General features: G+C 37.6%; 2 protein-coding genes and 1 long non-coding RNA gene across 14 annotated transcripts in view; 2 read left to right on the forward strand and 1 right to left on the reverse strand.

Moving 5' to 3' along the window:
* Sox102F overlaps positions 1–14,644 on the forward strand; it is a 47,827-nt gene extending 33,183 nt beyond the window's left edge. For both annotated transcript variants that reach the window (XM_064681574.1, XM_064681575.1), the window contains exons 5-6: positions 10,489–11,601; positions 11,875–14,644. In XM_064681574.1, coding sequence (XP_064537644.1) covers positions 10,489–11,601; positions 11,875–12,717 — 1,956 coding nt within the window. In that variant the 3' untranslated portion in view covers positions 12,718–14,644. The remainder of the gene's footprint in view (positions 1–10,488; positions 11,602–11,874) is intronic.
* Positions 14,645–16,341: 1,697 nt separating this feature from the next.
* unc-13 overlaps positions 16,342–22,601 on the reverse strand; it is a 28,057-nt gene continuing 21,797 nt past the window's right edge. For 6 of the 11 annotated variants that reach the window (XM_064681572.1, XM_064681573.1, XM_064681571.1 and 3 more), the window contains exons 8-21: positions 21,019–21,343; positions 20,668–20,940; positions 20,425–20,583; positions 20,207–20,332; positions 19,985–20,152; positions 19,596–19,877; positions 18,694–18,915; positions 18,362–18,528; positions 18,004–18,295; positions 17,582–17,939; positions 17,421–17,519; positions 17,178–17,340; positions 16,953–17,079; positions 16,342–16,887 (exon numbers count right to left, since the gene is read on the reverse strand). In XM_064681572.1, the coding sequence (XP_064537642.1) occupies positions 16,726–16,887; positions 16,953–17,079; positions 17,178–17,340; positions 17,421–17,519; positions 17,582–17,939; positions 18,004–18,295; positions 18,362–18,528; positions 18,694–18,915; positions 19,596–19,877; positions 19,985–20,152; positions 20,207–20,332; positions 20,425–20,583; positions 20,668–20,940; positions 21,019–21,343 (2,923 nt within the window). In that variant the 3' untranslated portion in view covers positions 16,342–16,725. Of the gene's footprint in view, positions 16,888–16,952; positions 17,080–17,177; positions 17,341–17,420; positions 17,520–17,581; positions 17,940–18,003; positions 18,296–18,361; positions 18,529–18,693; positions 18,916–19,595; positions 19,878–19,984; positions 20,153–20,206; positions 20,333–20,424; positions 20,584–20,667; positions 20,941–21,018; positions 21,344–22,601 lie in introns of those variants that run through there. The other 5 variants (XM_064681563.1, XM_064681561.1, XM_064681566.1 and 2 more) reach the window with 3 other exon arrangements.
* Positions 18,406–18,844, forward strand: LOC135427870 (uncharacterized). The gene is made up of 2 exons (XR_010436152.1): positions 18,406–18,545; positions 18,612–18,844. It is a non-coding gene; the product is annotated as an uncharacterized LOC135427870 (long non-coding RNA).

Genomic DNA, 22,601 nt, shown 5'->3' on the forward strand with positions numbered 1-22,601 from the left:
ATTGGATTGACAGTGTTGCCCATTGGCAACAGTTCGCCTCAGCTTCATATAGACACATACATACATATGTGTACAAACATACGCACATTGGTTTATCGCGACTTTTGCCCGTTACCTTTGCACTTGACATTGGCCGCGCAGCGGGTGGGCTCAGGCCAAAGACCAGTCAATGGGCCTTTTGGAGTGGGTATTATAATTAGAATAAAGCAATCGTCGAGTGGATCAATGTTCACGTCGTACACATTCTTGTGTTCCACCCCTTACATAGAAAGGTTGTGAGCTTTCTTAATACCCAACGTCACCATTGCTGGCACGTGCAGCATGGATGCAATGTTTTCGGAATTCAATTAGAGGTGGAGTTGTGCCTCAATTCCGTTCAAGATCAGTGCAATATCAAATAAAAGGTGCACATCGATATCCGTACAACTAGGAATCAAAGGGTATCATATTAGATAGAAATTGGCTGGATTAGACCATGGTTTAATATGTATAAAAAACATAATAATTGGACTCGATTCGGTTAGACTCCTTCTGCCTGACACAATTATACAACTTAATTATATAATTACAGGGTATAATTAGTCTAGTGAAGTTCAGTAACGAAGACAACGGAGTGGAATTGTTGTACCATTTGGAAAAAGAAAATTAAGTTCCCAATAAAATGGGTATCATCATAGAAATGTACACACTCACCCTCCCACAATAAAAAATTATTTTGTATTGTACTGTATTCAAAAGCAGATTTATACGAAACAACAAACAAAAAGACCAACAAGTAAAAAATGAAAAAGCTGAAACAAAAAAGCAGAATAAGAGTACAGCAGAAACACAAAAACGAGCAGTTTATTATTATAATTGAGTTGAACTCATTTGAATTTCACGCCACTTTGAGTCTGAATGAAAATGAAAATCTGAATAATCAGTTTTACATTACATTTTATTATTTCATTAGAATTAAATATTTTTATTTATTTGGGCTTTTTGATGCAAGATATAAAAGCAGAGACACACCAGGGCGGATATTTTTTCAAACAAGAATTTGCACGAAGCATTAAAAATTAAAATCTTTTAAATGGACTAATACGAAAAGTCGACTAGTATAACAATGAACCTGCAAAGAATGCCTATACTAGCAATATATACACACTTACATTTATAAGAAAGTATATAATTTCGTCACGAATAAAATAGACCAAAAGTGTATGTCTATTAAAGGGTCGGATAAGCCTCTTTCTGCTTGTTAGACTGATTTGCAGAAACCCTATTAAACTCTTTTTAGCCATTTTCAATGGGTTCAGGGTATGAATATAAACTCGATTTAAATGATATCTTAACCAATATTTTTAAAATTGATTTGATGCTCTTAATATCTTAACAAAAATCTAAAAAATATTCGTACTACAACATCTTGTAATTCCCATGGGGCTAGAACGTTTTTTAGTGTATTTTGTTACATTACTTCTAGAGTATTTCATCTTCGTTATGCAAAGATGACTTACGTTCCTTATTCTTCTTATAATAAGTAAACATGAATTCACATCAAAGATGTCACACTAGGGGAGAATAGGATGGTACATTTTGACTGTTGCATACATTTGCACAAATTTATTGAGCGTTGTTTAGCTGTATATTTTCACGAGTTACAGTGTATAATAACCTCAACATATATACAAACGTGTTAAAGAACTCGACCATTAGCCTTTTCTGAAGTAGAAAATGGGGCATACATTACGGAACAATTTCGTCTAGCCGGTAACAATTAATATTAGATGACAGAAAATAATTTAAATTTAAATTTTCTGTAGGAGATATGGAAATCAGCAAAAGCAGATTTCACATTTTTCTCAAAGTCTTAATCGAGGTATCTTTTTGACGGATCTTAGATATTTTTTTGAAAGAAAGAATGTAATTGATTTTTTAATAATGTGCACATAAAAGGCATTAGAAGGTACGCAAAGTACAAGGGCAAATCCACAGGGTACAGTCACAGTCACAGCCAGGGCAATAGAAGTAACAACAAAGTAACAATACCGTATTGTTCCACAATATTGATGAATACTTGCTGTGAAAGCAACGCGAAAGGAAAACTTTTTGACAGCCGCAGTGCCCACCTCCATCGCACGTCCTGCTTCCCCAACTGTGTCCACCTACACCCAACCCAATATCCACCCACTTCTCACCGCCCGGCGCGACCCACTCGAGTAAGTCAATGAAGCGATGACACAGCGTGTCATCGGTGTAATTTGCAGCCACAGTCAAAGCCACAGGCTGAGCCGCAGCCACCTTTCAACGGATTTGCTCCTGCTTCCTCGGGGATTGTTGTAATATTAACGGTTTTCTTTGCCGCTTTAGGCGACAGCGCAATGACAGTGACAGTGGCATTAGATGCGGCCAATTGGGAATCGTCAACAAAAACTAAAGTCGCTGCTTCTTAAGCCGTCGATGTGGCTGTGGATGCGGATGCGTTTGTTAGGGCGCTGCTAGGTTTGACTGTTGTCCTGTTCATCGCCGGTGGGTGCGCAGCTCCCGGCTTATCTACCTCCACATCCTTATCGGATTTCACTTAGGTAGCAGTAGCAGCCGGCCGACCAGGCGTGCCAATGAATTTTAATAGCATTCGCAGCCAAATTTTGGCGGTTGCCAATTTCACGATGCTGACAACTTGATAACGATCCGCCCTTACCTCAACGCCACTTCTAAGCGCACCCTCATCAAAAGACAAAAATATGAGTATTATCAGAGTTCCAGAATAATGTTGTTAAGAACCTATGTGAATAAAATCGAGCCATGATATAGAATAGCATAAAGCTATAAAGTATCCTAATTGGTTTTTAAATTATCCCTGTACTACACACAACATTTACATACCAAGTTGTGTGCAAGACTATGATAATCTTCAAATGATTCTTTAGAAATCAATGACCTTGAAATAACTTGTTATCAATATTATGAAAATAGGAGGAGATATTCACAACAAAATTGATAAGCTCGTGCTGCGTAGGGTATAGGAGAATATGCTTGATGCATTTGGGGTTATATTTGTTTCATATGCTTGTTTCAAATTTCAAGCCATTAGCTTTTATAGTTTCCGAGATCGACGCACAGACGAATACATCTATATCGATACAGCTCGTCGTCCTGATCAAGAATATATATACTTTGTGGGGTCGGAGGTGATTCCCTCTGTCCGCAAGTACCGAATAGCATACGCAATTCAAGTATATTTATATATATATTTCATGATTTTCCGATAATATTTTTTGATAGCTTCCCCCACTCTTAGTAAAACTAAATAATTTGTTTGTTGCTTTTTATCTAAAGGAAACAATCTTTTTATAGTGGGAGTTGTGTACAGGGTATCATCGGATCGGGCACTTTCGAGTTCGTTGCATTTGCTTGTTTAATAATAATAACAAGGATAATAACAATAAAAAGGGAAATTGCAGCCAAGCGCAGCCCGACACTTAGGTCCTAAAAAAGACGACCGCGACAACTCCTTCGTAATTTTGCAACCCCCGCGTGGCATGATTCACGGCTTGAGGATGTCAAAAGGACGAATATGTGTGGGCAGAATGAAGGGCATTTGCAATGGATACCTTTTCATATACAACATATAGGACGGGTTTGAGTTATCGGGCGTTGTGTGAAATGTCGTCCCATACACATATATATTTAAATACTCGTACAGTGTGTACATTTATACATAAAATGTTCACTGGATAAAGTTAACGATTTTAAAAAGAGTCAGAAGAATGTTCTTGATTCAGGCTATAGAGACGTCAAATTTGAAACGTAGGTTCTTTCACTTTTTGATAATTCTTCCAGTTTCCACAAGACGCAGAGTTGAGGATCATATTTTTCTATAATTTCATGCCCTAAAAATACATCTTTTGAAGCAAAATGAAGATACCAAGTCAGGAGTATTTTAGTAGTCGAGCACTCCCGTGGTTGTTTATTCGCGTGTATACATAACAGCAATTTCTCTTGTATACACTTACGAATATATGCAAGGTTTATCTTCGTCTATTGTGCAAATGTGCTAGTGGAATAAAAGCGAGAAGCAATGGGGAGCATTTGCGCCTCAGCCGCAACCTCCTACTCCACGCTTGGTGGCAGTCGTCAATGAATATAAAATGAATGTCTTCAGTGCCATCAGCGTCAACGTCAGCATCAACATCAACATCAACATCCGCATCTGCGGATTTACTGCGGTTCTTTATCAATTTGCCAGCCGCTTGGCCCGAAACCAGCAAACAAAGCCGTGCCGCGACAAAGGCCATGGATGCTCTCTCCTTTGCTACAAAAATCCCTACCATGCCAGCACTCCACTTCTCTCAGTCTGAATGTCCACTTCAAATCTTGTTATTGTGTAGCATTTCGTGGCGTTAATGAGGTGCTTGCTCTGTGGTAATTGTGTACACCCTGTACACGTAAGGTTTGAGATGTCGTCTTCTGTTTATGTACATATATACCTATCAGGTGTTACACGACGTTGCTGCTGACGTTACCAAAATGGTTACACAAATGGTTAAAGCGGTTATAATGAGGCTTCTACCACCGAAAAGAGTATATATAATAATGATCAGTTGATCGGAGTTGCTTCCATCTGCGTTTTAGACACATTTGCATAAAAGCATTGCACCCTTTTCACACTTTTTCAACGGCTTCAGGGAATAAAAAGTTCTTAAAATGCACACGTTGATACACACACATGTGGGTGGTTGTTTTTGTTGCTCACATTAATTTTTATACCTTGCACCCACTAAAAATGGGTAAAAAGTGTAGAAGTGGTTTTGTGCAAATAAATCTGAAGCGCAGAGGGAAGCGGCTATTGGAACCATCAGCTGGTTCGACGCAGCCGTATCTGTCTGTAACGATTATTTGAGGCTCAACCCAATCTCATTTTGATTAACATATCGTTAAGGATATATATAAGGACCTACTCTCTAAAAGTTCTCTATCGATATAATGGAAATCGTTGTGGGCCTTAGCTAGCCTCCATTTCTTTTCGATTTGCATATTAGCAAATTGTGAATGAATTAATTATAGAAGGTTGGAATAAAAGCCCCGTGCATATGAGAGTTAGTGTCTCCGGATTGCGCGTAATTTCAGTTAACCTTGTTTAAGCGGACCGGCTACTTAACCACCGCCCTACCCAAAGGACCACCACATAGCAAAGCCGAATAAAAATAAATTCATGAACATAGACAATAATTGACAAAGGGCGTTAAAAATGGAATGCCGACGGGAAAAGTTGTCTTTGTCGCGAGAGGACACTTAATCAATTAAAAATGCTTCTTTGAAGTTAGCATCCCTGCCCGGATCGGAGATCCTTACAGCAATTCACAACAAAATGAATCGAATCGGAATATACAAATGAAGTACGGTTTAATAATGAAAACAAACAAACAAATAATATGACTGTATGTCTGAGCAATAGAAGAGGTGATACCGGGGTTTTTGACGGCGCTCGCCAATGTAAACGAAGAGGAATAAATATAAGCAAAGACTATACACAGCCAAAATACCTACTACAACAACACACAAGAGAGCAGAACGAAGGCAAACAAAATAAAATAACGAAATAAAACAATCAGGAAATTGTCCTTTGATCTTTTCGTCATGAAGCCCACTCCCCATTTTCGCCTCCCAGGACAAACCCAAACCCAACGCCAACACAAACACAATCCAACCATGTCAGCGTAATTTTCAACATACATTGCCATTGCTGCCGCCGCCGCTGTTTTTGAGGCCATAACCGAAATTAACAAGTTAAACAAATAAAACGAAATAAAATCACATCAAACTCATCTATGTAATTTGTGATTCGTTCGGAAAGATAAACACGCGTATAATCAATATACTAAACAAGCCCAATAATGGGGCGGAGTACATTTCCGCCCTTAAATGCCCCTTAGCTACTACATGGCCCAATGCAAATTAAGCCGTTCTCTCTCCCACTCTCCTAGTGACCCTATAGAGCACACACTATGGCTAGATTCAACCGTGTTATAGAAATAACAGATAAAGGTGCTTTTATTATCTACATATTTAAAGCTGTTTATTCTAACTGACGGACTGACTCTCAGAAGCTGAATTTCTTACTGTAATTATGACTATAGTTCTCGCAGCTGAAAATTGGTTGATAACGATTTTATGAAACTTTTATGCTTTACATTTGGTCGGGTTGAAACCCATTTCGCACTTTTCAGAAAATTCAAAACCCCTCTCCCGGATAGAAAACTATCGTGAATGGTTGTATCTCAGTTTTAAAGCTATCGTCTTGAAACTTTGCAGAAGTACCTATTTCTGTCACACGCAGTACTATTGTCAGAAACGGCTGGATCAGACCACTATATCATATAACATAGGAACGATTTGTTGAAAAGTAGGTTCTTGTATGAAAAACCCAAACTCGGCATTTATTAGTTTTACTATGCACCTCATTTATATGCAAAATCCTATCAACATCGGACCACTATATCATGTAGCTGCCATAGAAACGATCAGTCGAAATTTAAGTTGTTGTATTGAAAACTATTTTGTTTGTCTGGATATCTTGACCAAACTCGGCATTTATAAGTTTCACTATATTCCCTACATTCATGCAAAATCTTATTTACATCGAACTACTATATCATATAGCTTCCATAGGATCGGTCGAAAATTAAGTTGTATGAAAAACTTTTGGTTTTTCAAGATATCTTAACCATACTCGGCATTATCTATTTTCCATATGCTTCTTATCTACGGGCAAATCACTATGCGCATTATAAAAAAGGTGGATCTGCAAGGGTATCTTCGGCGTGCCCAAGATAGCCCTTCATTCTCATCATCCTTTTTATTGGGTAAAAGAAAAAATGAAATATACCTTATCTGTGTTCAATATATGAAAAGCTATGTGTCAAATTTGGTGACTAGCACTTAAGACTTAAGAAATATAGTCAAAGTACAGGATTTGTAACAAAATTTAGAAGGCGTAGATATTTTCATATAGAAGTTGCGAGCTATATTTATCTCTACCCAAAATTGGCATCTACCAAATATGGTAGATAAGTAATTAATAATTTGGAGTTAAGCCGCCTTCTCAAAAGTTTTTATTTCTACAAAATCCCATTTTTGAACATGTATGGATCGGTTCAGATCTCGGTTTGGCTGTTTTTAGTGCAGTTGTTTTGGTTTAAGGTTCGGTTCATGGTAAAAAAATAAATTGGAATTCCGCGTTTGAACCAGTTCGACCTCAAAACCGGTTTATAGCCTTTCTGACAATACATTGAATTACATTAATTTGTGTGCATCTGCTTTGTTATCTTTTTCAACACGGTGTCCCATTCTATTTGTATGTATGTACACACAAAAATATATTTACATCATAAATGTTTCTAAAAATGTCAGTGAATAAATATATATAATTTATTTAACATTTACCTGGATGAAAGTAGGTTTGCACAAATGTATGTACACATACGTATAATAGGTAGGCAGGTAGGTGCACACGTACTACATGTACACAAATACTACATGTGTTATTTTTATGCATCAATATGTATGTACATACACGCATATTTGTAGCCTATTGTATATGTAGGTGTGTTAAAGACTGCTTGTGTGGCGACGGCACTGCTATCGGGCATGAAGAAGTCTAATTTGAAGTATGTTGTACATACAAACCTGCTGTACAGTATTTATATTATTGGCATGTGTACATGTATTTAAGTACTTACATATATATGTATGTGCATACGTATGTAGATAGGAATCACCTTTACGGCTGATATACTAACAAATCTGCAAGTGCTCACCCATTTGTTTATTTATATACATATACATACTTACATAAACATATCTACAAATATATATGTATGCAGATAAGCAGGAATGTATGTTGCTGTCCTTCGCTCGCCGTCAGCCAACCGAAACGCAATGCGGGTACAATGGAAAATAATTGACGAGACAATTGGCTGAGACAAACCAGGCATTACCCACCGCTGTTGGCGTATCTATCTAGGGTTGCCTCTGCCGATGCACGATGCACGATAAGGGGAGGAGCTTCAGGTTCAGTTTCAGCTTCGGATTGCTCGTATTGTATTAAACAATACCCTTTGTGCGTTGACGTTCGCAATCGCGCTGCCTTCGCATTCTATTGATTTTTGAACTGGGTGGCAACATCGGCGGTGTTTTTGATTTTCTCGTCAGCAAACTTTATAAAAATATGCTTATACATATGTATATGCATATGTATATATACATCTCGCTTGAATATGTATGGAACATTCATATATGTTTGTATGTATGTATCTATGTAGAGCATAGGAGCATGCCTATGTATGTATTTGACACGGAAAGATGCGCCACCAACCATATAAACCCAGAAAACTAAGGAAAGAGCGAACTCTTGTAATTCGTGCAACAATGTGTGCGCAATGAAATCGCGTACCAACAATTGAATGCACGCCCATCAGCGTTGAGAGAAATTCAGGTTGAGAGTTTCTGCGCACCGGTTTTCAGTTTCTCTCTCTCTCTCGCTGCGCATCTCGTCAATCTATTATTTGCGAGCGTATCATACATATATTTCACGCACACTTTCGGACCGTTTGTGCATATTGAGAATGTGTAAATTAAATTCAACAAACAAATAGTGTTTGCTCTTAAAGACTGTGATGTCACAGTCGTCTTACTCTCCCGCTTCAACTCCCACTAACAGACCAACAGACATGCGCAATGGATGACAACAAGACAATTCCAGTGTTTTATCAGACAAGAATTTTCATGGCGTCAGCATCAGTTCTCTGCGATGTGTCGATGTTAACAGTAAATGCTAACACGAATGCGAGTGCGAATGCGATTGCGAGTGCGAGTGCGAGTGCGAGTACTAAGCGCTGTGGAAACGGGAAGGTAACAGTAACAACAGCAAAAGGACAAACGTAAAACGTTTTGGCTCTGTCTTTGGATTTTGGGTTTGCCTTGCGCACGAACAGTTTGGACTTAAATGGAGGCGCGGCCCGCTTCGCCTCGCATGGACATTTCATTGTGTTGGAAAAGACAAAAGCGCTAGAAGCAGCAGCGCAAAAAAATCGAAGCGAAACTTGACTGTTTCAGCCAATCACGCGAGGTGCTCCAGAATCGCGAAGACCAAGACGTGGTCAACAGAGAGACAACAACAATTGACATTTCCGGTTATTTCCAAGTGCGCACCTTCACATATATGTACATATGTACGAAAGAAACGGTTTCTGTCGGCGCACTAGCATACGATCCCGGGATTCATTGTTATCTCGAGATTCCATACGTACAAATCTAGCTGCTGCCAAGTGTTGCCGGAACGGTGCTCTAATCGGTGCAACTAAACTAAGATATTATTAAAAAAAAAACTATTGACAAGTGCTTGAAATATATGACTTATATTACAAATATCTTCTAAGAGAGTTTCTTAAAGTGTTTGTCCTGAATGAAATTACCGACTAAACGGTGACGAACGCATCCCATACCGTTAGACCAACGCAGGTGAAATATTGACTGATGCTGCCTTTTAGGTCGAAAGCATTAAAACGGGGCTTTGGAAAATTCCATATGCAAATAGTGGGAAACGGTGGTAAAAGTTTAAATAATAACATTAAAAGCAATGTTGCCATATATTTCTTAAATTAAAAATACATTGGTTGAATAGATGCGTGCATTAAGTCGCGTCGGGAAAAACTGATGTTTAGTTTATTTTTATGGCCAAAAATTTTACCTCGACTAGGAAAATCATGATTTCTAACTCTGTCCGTCCATCTTTCTATTTTTATATGTACGCTGATTCGCGTTTAGTATATGAAAACTTGTTTTATTTCGGCCCAATTTTCAATTAAATTGGAAAATTCTTATCACAATATGTAGGTGAAATTAAAAGTTATTGTTGGGGTTGGTGATTCAATCAAAAATCGTACGAAAAGTTATTTATCTTAGAAAAATAACCAATGAAGGAATCTTGTATGGTAAAGTTCGAATGGCTACACATAAAACGGTACAGGATACCTCGACTAGGAAATTAATGTTTAAAATATATGTAAGCTTAGCCTGCAAAAATAGTCAACCCCCTGAGTGAATGCTTATAGTGACCATGTATATATTAACAATCAAGTATTTTGATTATATTTCCCAAAAAAAATTAAATTTAAATTGTGTTAAGAACTAATTGTGTTGTGCGTAACCCTTTTTAACTGAATACTCTGCATAATATGAATAAATTAGCAAATAATAAAAGATAAAGATAAAAAGGAAGCTAAAACTTGGAGAGAGGCTTCTATTTAGAATGCAAAATGAGCACTAAGAGTGGTTTTGTAAAGTTGAATGTCAAGTGGAGAAAATGCTTCCCTGTGGCAAGCTGTTGTTATTGTTTTTTTGTATAGATATACATATATATGCACATGTGTTGAGATCTTTAGATCTGCTGGAACTTACTTTTAGTTCTGATAACCGATTACCGACTGTCTCGTTTCATTGTAGGCACAGTTTGAAAGCATGACTGACATTGAGGCAAATATTCAACAGCAGCAGCAACAGCTCCAAAATGTTCAACGAATGCACCAGGAGAGTTGCCTGCAGGAGCTGCACCAGCAGTTAAGTGCTCAATTCGGAACAGGCCGATTCACGGCGGCGCACCATCAGCATCAGCATCAGCAGATTGTTCCGACAGTGCCAAGTAATCTAGTACCATTTCTTCCATTCCTGCGTCCTCCAGTGCCCACCGCCGCTCAGCAGCTGGCACACCACATAATGCCCGGCCATGTGACCCCGCAGTCGCACTACAGTCAAAGTGACAACCATGTTCACCCACACGCCCACAAGCTGGCAATGCAACCGATGTGGCCAACAGCAGCGGTTGCAGCAGTCCACATTCAAGCGGCTCTGGCTGCGGCCGCAGTGGCTGCCACCAACAACAACAATAACAACAATAATAACAACAATAATAATAACAATAATAATAATAACAATAATAATAATAACAATAATAATATTAATAATAATAGTAATAACGGTAATAATATTACCAATAGCAACAACAGTAACAACAACTCCATGTTGGCCCAAACCCAAGCTGGCCGAAAATATTCAAATGCTGAAGCGACAGATGCCTCGATGGAGGCACATAAGATGGCAACCGAATGTGGTACTGAGGGTGGAGTGTCAAGATCGGAATCGCCCATGCACGGATCCAACAATAGTACAGCCGTGCTCACGTACAGCCATAACACGCCTCCTGACTCTCCCCAGGGGCGATCTGGGGTGCCAACAGTTAGCGCTGGCCACAGCACAGACGACGGTTTAATCTCAATAAATTACCCATCTTCGCCGGCGGATCGTCAAAATGTGGCTAACAAGTCTGAAGTCTTAAGCTCTGAAATGGATGCACCACTTAACCTTTCTAAGCCCAAGGGCTCCCCTGGCTCGTCTCCGATCAGCTCTTGCTTAAGGGATCAGCGGGAGCGCTTGACCCCCGTTGTGCCAAGTCCACCGTTGAACTGGCAGCAGATGAGTCAAACGGTCCCACTCGCATCCCATCAGCATCAACCATCCGCATTGTTCGCTGATGTCGAGGCCAGCTACTTGCAATCCCGCGTAAGTACAAACCTACCTGAATAGTGCGAATACTTAGGCCGCTTATTTACAATTTCCCCAACAAATTTACATACATTTTGCACAGGGAAAAAGTAAGAGTGCATCAGTCGAGACCTTTAAGTTTTTAAAATTTCATAAGGATTCGAAAATAAATTTTACGGGCACCGTGGCAAGAGCACTCTTACTTGCTTAGTGTTTTGGTTAGCTGCTGCCATAAAAAAAAACAATATTGTCCAAATTCAAATAAATAAAGTTCTCATAATGTACTTTTAGGGCCGAATGTGGAGTGCAGCCAGTGGCTGCGTGACTGAGCCGAATCCACAATTATCCACCGGTGGAGCGAGGGGTGGCCCTGCTCGAGTGGCCCGCAGTAGTCGCGATTCTGTAAACAGCTGCGGCACCAGCTCAGAAAGATCAGCTGTATTGGATCCGGAATGCCATGCACATGCCCAGTTGGGCTCACAACCACAACGGCATGGCCATGGACACAGCAAGCCGCATATTAAAAGACCCATGAACGCTTTCATGGTTTGGGCCAAAGATGAGCGCAGGAAAATATTAAAGGCGTGTCCAGACATGCACAATTCAAATATATCAAAAATTTTGGGTGCCCGCTGGAAGGCAATGTCAAACGCGGACAAGCAGCCCTACTACGAGGAGCAATCGCGCCTTTCAAAACTGCATATGGAACAGCATCCCGACTATCGCTATCGTCCGCGTCCAAAACGCACTTGCATAGTGGACGGGAAAAAAATGCGCATATCAGAGTACAAAGTCTTGATGCGAAATCGACGTGCGGAAATGCGACAGCTGTGGTGTCGCGGAGGCACTGGTCCAGGTCCAGCGGGCGCGAATGCTGAGTGCCAAACTGGTCACGGGTCGGAGGGCACCGTTCAAGCAGCGGCAGCCGCTGCTGCTGCGGTATACCATCTGCAGGAGATGAGCCAAGTCGTTGTCGGGACCCATGCGGACGATTGCGAGACGCCACCTCCGGCTCTTATACTTGATGGGCCCGTCGCTGGCAGTAACTACTACTATCCACCGGAGAGTCTGTCGCCATCGGGCTTTTCATCTGAGGACATAGAAATGTCATCGCTGCGTGATGTCGACGACTAAGAATCAGCATGGTGATAATATGAGGATCCTCCAGCCTCGTGCTCCCAAAAAAAAATTATAATAAAAAAATAACAGTGAAGAAAACCGTGGCACGCCCTTACCTGCATATACACATACATATATTAATACATTCACTATAGAGGCCTGGAAAATTGAACCTTAACAATGTGGAGCACAAGGGAAAAGGTCTATGGCCCTGGCCTTGATTCGGATGAGAATAAGACAAGAACGCAACTCTCTTCAACTTTGATTTAAGTTTTTGCTTGTAAATACACAACAACTTAGGCTAAAATCTGTGTATAGTCCTTTAAGTTTCAGTTCAAGTGCCATTACTTACACAAACACATATACGCATACACCATACATTTAATTTTGATAGAGTGTTTCGTAGTCGACGAGAATTGTTCGCTGGATTCGGTTCACGCGGAAGCTCCAATTTTTGTGCCATTTATGCACCAATGCCATAGCAAAATATTAATTTACTAGTAGGTAGTTAGTAACTTGGGATGATAAGTTAATCCCGTATCGGTACATCCATATTAACATATTTATATTCTTATATCATATAGGCACGGATTCATCAAGTTCGTCTCCATATCGATTATATTCAATGAAAAAGTATAACTATAATACACAAACACACATGTATGGTAATTATCTATACATACTATATGGGAAAAGGTATGTACATACATATGTATACATAAATATATACATACATAAAAATGTATGATTGTAGTTTTAGACGTGTGCTATTTATCCCAGTCCTTTGGGCGCACAATCAAAGTCTCTCTCATCATGTTATAAGATATGTACGAGTTTAATCAACATCTCTTAAATAGTTGCTTGAGTTCACGATCTAATTAGTCAGATAACGATCGCTCTCTTCTATTTCTTGGCGGATATGCTAACGCTTATGCTAGCTCTAAATCAACTAAGTTATTAGGCAGATTACTTACCAGACAATTTAATTTGTTTAGAAATATATAGATATAGGTATATCGTACAAGTGTGTATAGTATCTAGTGGTGAAATGATGACACTGTATTGTTTAATTACGTAAACAACACATATTACACCAATTGATTTGATTGTATTCATACATACATACATACATACATACACATATGCATGCATTCATAAATTATATGTACTTATGAATTTAATCATATTATGTAAATAAATAAATACGATTGTGTATGTACTTTAAAAGTACTTAATATCTATCTTAATATAAATGTAGATACATTTTAATTATTATTGCAACAATGACTAGGGATAAATACAATACAATATGAAATGAGGTTGTGATTAATTAATTGACTTTCGGCTTCCAAACTCTAGCAAAAACAGTACAGTGTCATATTGATTTCAAACAAACATACATACACTTATAGTCAAAGAGACAATGGCAGAAAACCAAAATATACAAATTTCATTTCGCACCGCCAAAAAAATCAGAAATTTGCCTTAGTTATGTGGCCTAGGTCGATATGCTTTTCTTTTATGGTTTATAAACCCTGCAAATCATTATTATAGCCCAAGATGGATTCCATAATGCTTATGCATGTAATTGTAGATGCATTTATGCATCTTCTTCTACGACTTTTTGGATCAAGGTACGGTTTAAAATAAAAAGTATTTTAATGATGGTGGCTCGAATCGGCTCGGTTCAACACCGGATTGCAGACTTTCTGGTCCCTACCATCCGATAATCACATTCAATCACAAAATTAACAACTAGATATGTATGTACCCACATACATTTATATTGAAACAGATATATTTAAATATATATATATTTGCACCATAAATAAGACATTGATTTTAAGTTGGCAAAGACAGCATCAGCAAAGCTTAAATTTTTGAATAACATATACCAACCGAAATTAGCAGGATATCGACAAAAATTATAAACTCGTTTTGCGTTTGATACAGGAAAACATAGTCGCATACGGACGGACAAACGGAGAAAAAGAAAGACGGACAACTCTGGCCGTCCTCCTGATCAAGAATATATACACTTTATGTGCTCCATCTGACTGTAACATATATTTGCACAAAACCAATATACATTTTTACGCATTTTCAATGGGTAGAGAGTATTTCAACTCTTACTTTTTATACCCTGTACCCACCACCCAGCAATGAACTGTCTAACATGTATTCGTACATAAGTACAAATACAAGTACATATACAAAACACACAATCATGCAAAGCAGAGTACATTGTACAACTACTGTTCTTCTTCCTTTGGTAACGCACCTTAGAAAATTGGTTTATAATCTGATAGTTGATAGTTGCAAATTCTTTACGGCATACCGAAACTCTCGATTTTCTGTTTGATGTGTGAAATGAGGAAACCTGTGTTTCCGGGCTCCTAGGGACATCCAAGTTTCGCAAATAAGGTTTATTAAATTAATTATCTCGTAAGTAAAGTGTAGTAGAAGTGTGATAGCAGTTTTCATGTTTTTAATAATGTTTGGCAAACGGTGTATTGTGTTTATGGTACTTTATGTTGATCTGTTCTCTTAGCTATATATTTTATTTATTAAAAAAGCGTTAAAATTCAAAGTTAGACGACCGTTCACGACAACAAGACGAGAAGACATGCATATATCCAAGCATGTGTATTTATATAAATTAAATGTGCATTAGAATTAGTTTTTACATAACGTGCAATAAATTTTTAAATATATAAATGTTTGTGACAATTATGCATCTACTTTAATATTTGTTATTCCTAAAAGTGATATTTAACTCCCTCGAAATTTTTAAATACGATTCCCCATTCTATTAAATACCACGTCCACAGACGTTTAAATGTGAAATAGGAATAAAGAGGTGTTATTGGTATTACAATTTCGGAATTACCTTTAGATGTGGTAAAAAAAGTAGCACAACGACTTGCTGCTAATGCTTTTAGTCTTTTGCTCAATAGCCCAGAAGGTATTTTGAAAACCTTAGCATGCAGACGATGACTTAGGTGTCCTCTACAACTCCCATTACCATCTATTCACAAAAAAAGTTAATTTTATTCGCCCTCTATGGTTCTAGATGACCGATATACCTTTGGTTTTACCATACCATAGATATAGTCCTAGTGAACCTATAGTTCCAAATCCCAACAAAATTCTTTTGAAAACATCCACAATAAAATTAAGGTTTAAAAATTAACGGTTGCAAAATCCCCATTGCACTGGGTCCGACCGTTGGCTCACATTTTCCAATCAAAATTCGGCTGAAGTACCAGGCAGTGTCTGTTGGGGATGGCTGAAAGAACAAGCATTCATATTTTTTGACTATTTCGGTCATTTAGGTTCGATAGGAAATTATCTTTGGTAGGTTAACGCCAAGGATTATTGGGTCATCTAGGAACCATTGGTTTTGCTTGTATTTCATATCATTTCAGGTATGTTTATATTTTGACAATTATTTGATAGGCTATTTTTATTATTACAATGGAAAAAATAAGTATTTATAATTATTATGCACGTGAATCATATTTAACAAATATATGGTTAATACAAATCAAATTTATACAGGTATTTATTTACAAAAATAGGAATGTGCTTAAATAACAAATTACATTTAAGATGCACGGATGATAATAGAGTGTATCCTTTGGTTCTTTTGGGAAGCAAAATATTTAGTTTTTTTTTTTTTAGTACACATGTACGTTTTAGGTCTGTGTGTGCTTAAAGGGATATGAAGTTATACATTATCAACTTTTTACACCACTGGCGTTTACCACATATATATAGGTATCAAATAATATCATAGATAAACTTAGATAGATATTTATATGTTCTTCTTTTATTTGTTGTACTGTATATGTATTTTTATATATGTATATGTTAGAAAGGGATAATGATACTAAAATGTATAACTTCTTATTCATAATCGAGTAAACTCATGATTCCTTGTTAAGATGTGTTCTTCATGTACGTAGTGTATTTAGATAGTACATGTGGGTTTTATGTGAGAGTTTGCGAAGGTTCGAGTATTTAAGTACCCATTGTCGGTTCCTGACGTATTTCTGATTTCAGTTTAACAAATTCCTTGGCGACTTCGTCGTTATTGCGCTGCGATAGTATTCTTAGAATGGTCCAACCAGTCTCGTCCATTTCGATGCGGCGCTGTAACGGCAACCAACATGCGACCGATCCCTATTATAAAGAAACATTTTTAAAATTGTGAATAGAGACATATTTAAATACCATATTCACTTGACCTTTTCAGATATATCCTTTAAAGGTATAACTGCAACTCCCACAAGACGATCGTCTCTGGCGAAGCAATAGTCCTTAACGCAGATGTGTAGCTCAAAGAAATCAAGTTGCTCCTCATTACCAATGGCGCTAAAATATATACAACAATATATAATATGAATATATGTACCTTTGTAACCTAAGAAAGCTTTTCATGAGATGCGTCCAGCAAAAATAAGTCTACTTACAAGCTAAACGATTCGTTGTACTTGGGAGACCAGTTATTTGACTTTGATTTAGTCGCAAATTTTCTCTTTTTGTCCTGAAGGTGCGGTCCGATTAGATTGATCTCCACAAATGGTCTGAACATACCAGATGGTATTTGCCATTTTAGATCATTGGCAGCGACGACTGATGTAGTACATAAAAATTTAAATATTTGTTAATAAAAAAGTAAAAACTAAAGATATGTATAAGATACTTAGATTTACCTTTAACGTTGACTTTATGCTCTCCCGTGCCAGGATGTGAAAATAGGTCTATTTGCACTGAGATTTCACCAACACTCTCTTCGGCGTTTTCCGGGTCAACTTATTATGTAAAAAAAATAGCATTTATTATACACTTTGACCTCACCAGTGGCTGGACTTACCTTCGTGCACTTGACTCGAAATGAAGGTTTTAATAAGGGTATCTGTCATTTGTGTATACAAGCTAAGTGCATACCGTAAACTCTGCAACTCCGATGACTTTTCTAGAAACGTCTTTTTCAGTCCATTACCACCGGCATGGAAGTATTGTTTTATTGTATCTAAGGCAACATCTAGAACGGCACATTGTTTGGGGGATAGGTTCTTTTCAACTTCTTTTGATATGTCCATAACACCGCTAAGAGCACTTTTAACGTCCTGTTTTCCTGCCATATGCGACTTGAACAAGCGGCCCATGTCTTCTATTTTTGCATTTGAAGCCAAATTCTTTGCATTATCAGTAAGATGTTTGAACATCATCTATGTATATATAAATATATTCTAATGAAATATAATTTTTCATTGTAACACATTTTCAACCTACAGTTTTGTCAGTCATTGGTGGCAGGACAATTGTTTTTTCCAAAATTCGCATAACTATTTTCCAAAGTTCTTTGAGCAAACGTTTCAGCACTGTCTTTTCACAGGACTGGGCATACAAGGTTAGGGAACCATCAAGTAAGTCCATTAACGGTCTTAGCACATCGTCGGCTTCAACGGCAACGGCATTCCGTTGTACTGCCTGATTTCCGGCTGTGAGGCTTCCGCCACCTCCCTTGATCGAAAGCAGCATGTCACCAAGCTCTCGCACCGACTGTGTTATACGTGGTTCCAAGCTATGGAAGAATCATTAAAGGTATTTAAACAGTTAAAATAGCAAAATAAAATGGTAGGCAGTCAACCTTATAGCAAACTGTGAAGCTAAATCGTCCAGAGCCGAGTTAAGGTTCTGCTGAAGTTCTTTAAGGATGTTGGCTGCGTCCTCCTCCAGCTTATCACCTCCCATAGACTCAAACATTTTCTCCAATTGAACTCTCAGCTGCTGTATGTTGTTCATTAAAATACAGGCCTATGATAAAGTGTGAGGTAAATTAAAGACATACATATATAATTAAATATAAAACAATATGCGTATACATGTAATGACAACAGATTCGTTACAAAGGCCAACAAAATGCTTATCTGAAGAGTTTACCGTCCAGCAAGACCATCTAGTCGATAGTAATGTACTTACAATTCGTTCGTCCCTCATATGCTCTGGAAACTCCATTTTCACAATATCAGCATAGGCAATTAGCACTTTTACGATTGTTTTAGCAAAACGCCTCATGTAACGTTTCCAAATTTCTGGATCTGGACACTCGAGCTTGCTAACAACATCGAAACATTGCGTCAGTTGTGTGAAAACGTCGACTACAGAATTCGAGAACAAAGCATGTTCGCTGCTTTTTTGGAACTGATTGGATAGAATGAAAATGGAATAGGAGACTCATAAAAGTACATTTTGGATCGTTAATATCGTAAACTCACGAAGATTAAACCAAAACTTGGAAAAATAAGAAAGAAAACATATGTACATTAATAATTCATACATGTAGATAAGTCCGCCCGGCATTTTTAAACATTCTTAGAAGAACCTAAAATAATGGGCTGAAATGTTTTTTTCTTGGGCCCAAACTATACAACTACATATTTGTCACCATTGAAAGCATCGAATGGATAAAAAAATCATAACAAAAATTCAAATAACAGACAGATGGAAGTTCCACCGATCCTATAAAATATATATATGTTTTCAAGCCTCTTAAATGGAAAATACGGGCCCAAGAACCTACATTTACCAACTTTTAGATCTTAATTTGATAGGCTTCATTCTCAATCTCATTTTTGAGTGTTTTTTCTATGTTAAATATCTTGGAATAGAAAGCATAATTTCCACGGGCTGGAAATGGGTGAAGAAGTGATATTTAAACTTGAAGCAAAAAGCTGCCACGGGGAAAGCCGGATAAGACCTAAGAAATTAAGAGTTTCATTATATTTCCCACATAATTGCAAGCCCTAAAATATAATTCTGCTAATTCTATATTCGGCATGCCGAATGCACTTTGCCGAATAATATAGTTAAGGTGAACTTACCCCATCCTTTTTGTCACGGTTAAACGCACCATGAAGATATTCTAACGACACATCATCGTTCTCATTCAGCCATTGCATTACGAAAGGCTCAAACCAGGCTGGATACTCAGGAACAGCTCCTTTATATGGCGGCACCTCCTTAACATAATTACTGTATAGCCATTTAACACGAAAATGCAAGTTCATATATGCAGATGACTTGCAAAGTCTATGCTGCTCATGCTCTTCAAGCGCATACTTCATGTCTACGGCAAAAAGACCCCACATAGTAGCAGCTGATAGCTATTGTTGGAACGAACAAATATTATTAATTGCAAATTGAGGTTTACTTAGACTAATAATTCATGCTAAAATCTTTAAAGGCCGAGGCATCGATTTGAGCAACATACCTGTCCAATATTCAGTTCCTGGGGGAATTGATTGAGCACTGTTCCATAACTGTTTTTGTCTTCATCAATAACAGAAACAATTAATGCGATAAGTTTATGCCAGAAGTCTACACTGTCTAGTTTTGGGCCATGGTCATCGGTATCACGTTTCGTCTCGTTTGGATCCACCTGAGAAAACAAAGATTTTTAAGCCAATGGCAAAATTAAATAGCTAGATCTTACCTGAAACTCCCTGTTGTAGAGCTCGTAACAGTTTTCAAAAAGGAATTGATAGGTGGATCTAAGACAAGCTTTTACGCAATCCTTGACAACTGTACTTGCTCTTGGTGGACTGGACAGCTCTTGAACCTGTTGAATAATAAATTCTTCATTGACATTGACTGTTCATCTGGTATACTAAATAAGAATTTCAAACTGAATATAATAGATTATCTACACACCTTCATGCGGAAAAATGTAATACTGGTCAGGAGGTCAACTGTCGACTTGAGATCCATAAGTTTTTCTTGACTTGAAGCGGGAAAGTTATTTCTATACATTGAGAGATCGATTCTTAGCGAGTTGTGCAGCTGATCTAGCAATTTCACAAATTTCTCCTTCTGCAAATAGAAATTGTAATGTATGATAAAATTGTAAGCGGTTAGAAAACAAAAATTATATCATAAAATTACAAGAATACGTACTCCAAAGTTACTCGCTGCAAATCGATCACTGGCTGAAACAGCTGAAGATGCAGTTGTGTGTGCATAATATGCGTTAATATTCGCCAATAAGGTGCTCATCACGGCCGGCACTCCTGGGCACAGATACTTTGCGGAGAGGCAATGAAAATGTGTCATTGCTTGATAAATATTCTCGATGCCATAACGCATAGAGAATTCATCAACAATTTCTTCAGGAATTTCATCAAAGTACAGCTTCCAGGCGTCATCTCCTTTTTGTATAGGTAGCTTGACCTAAACGTTTATATACATATATTTAAGCCAATATTTTTTATTAGACGCTACCCGATCTCGCAAAAGGCAATCGCTTACCATGCCGCTATTCTCTTCACATAAGTAATGAAAGAGGTTCTCATGCAGGCAAGTGTACTGTACATGGTAGGGTGCAACCTTCTCCTCGCCCTTTATCTCAACGGAAATGTGTAGTCGAATAGCCCCCGACACAGCCGACTTGTCGGTACGCTTCTCCAAATTGTACCACACGTCCATTTCTCCGGACAGCGTTCGAACTTCAATTATGGTCTGCCCTAGGAAATCATCTGATTCGCGCGTCAGCTTTTGTCGCAGTTTTGACTTAAGATCGTTGTCCTCATCCCACACACGAACTTTGATACGATCTGAAGAGTTGTGGCATTCGCTGCACATCCCATGAATTATTTTTATACGTATACGCATATGTGTATATATATGTATATACATAAATATATGTATGTATATATATATATATATATATATATATCATATATATGATAAGAATGCTAAAAAATTCGTTAACATCAAAGGCATGTGTGCATCTAAGATTAGCTTCATATAGCTGTGTAAAGACATTAACATGCATGGACAAAAACTCGAAACGAATTCCCAGAGCAATATAGTTATGAAGTCAATTACGAAATTCTGTGCAATGTGTTGTATGGAATACAAGGAAATAATCGGGTGTTAAAAAAAAAAACAATATTTTGGAGACATTGCTTATTGCATCTAATTTTTCACTATTATTTGCATTTTGGGGTTTCGCAATTTTTTCATTGAAAGCACTAAAGCAAATTCCTCCGTTCATTATCCGTTTCATTATTCCTCCGTTCATTATTTTTATACCCCTGCATAGTGTATTATTATTTTGACAGATGTAAAGATGATTCTAACGAGATCATCGAAATTTAAAATTTCATGTATTTTTATCACTTGAGAGAATACTTACAAGTTTATTTGGTAAAAATCTGCATAACTCACAAAATAATTAAGCATATCGAACAGCGACATGTTACATATTTGCATATTATACGTTTATAAAAACGCTCACAGATACAAAAGTATTTTGATAACCACTATACGTACATTCTTATGTACCACTCATTAATGTTGTTAGTTAGTTATTAATATATAAACCACAAAACATGAGGAATTGAGGGTGAAATATTTACTCATACAAACATATATATAAAATCTCACCAATAAACTTAAAACTTTTCAAAAACTGAGCCTATTAGAAGTAGAAAAGCCTGATCGACTCCACAGAGTCTTTGGCGCACACATGCTTTTTACTACCCTGTACCAGTGCCAAATATTCAATGCAATCAAAAATCTTCAGGGATACACAAAGCTACAATATACGCTACACGTTTCTTTAGATACCCTTCTCATTTAATAGAAATTAATATATATCGAATCCCAGGCCTTCTATACATAATACCAACCTATCATACAGATGTCATAGGAGCGGTCGTAAATTAATTTCTTGTAACAAATGACTGTTTGTCAAGGTATCTTCACCAAACTCAGCAATTGCAGCTTTAGAATTCTCTTTACAAAGATTCTTTATCTTCGGTGTGCCGAAGATATCCATTCTATCTAGGTTAATCACATCTAGGAGATTATAAAAGCTGAAGACACAC

This window comes from Drosophila montana, unplaced genomic scaffold, assembly GCF_035044405.1.
Source record: "Drosophila montana isolate Dmon_TW-CO22-7 unplaced genomic scaffold, ASM3504440v1 contig_2397_1, whole genome shotgun sequence".
NCBI classification, from domain to species: Eukaryota; Metazoa; Arthropoda; class Insecta; order Diptera; family Drosophilidae; genus Drosophila; species Drosophila montana.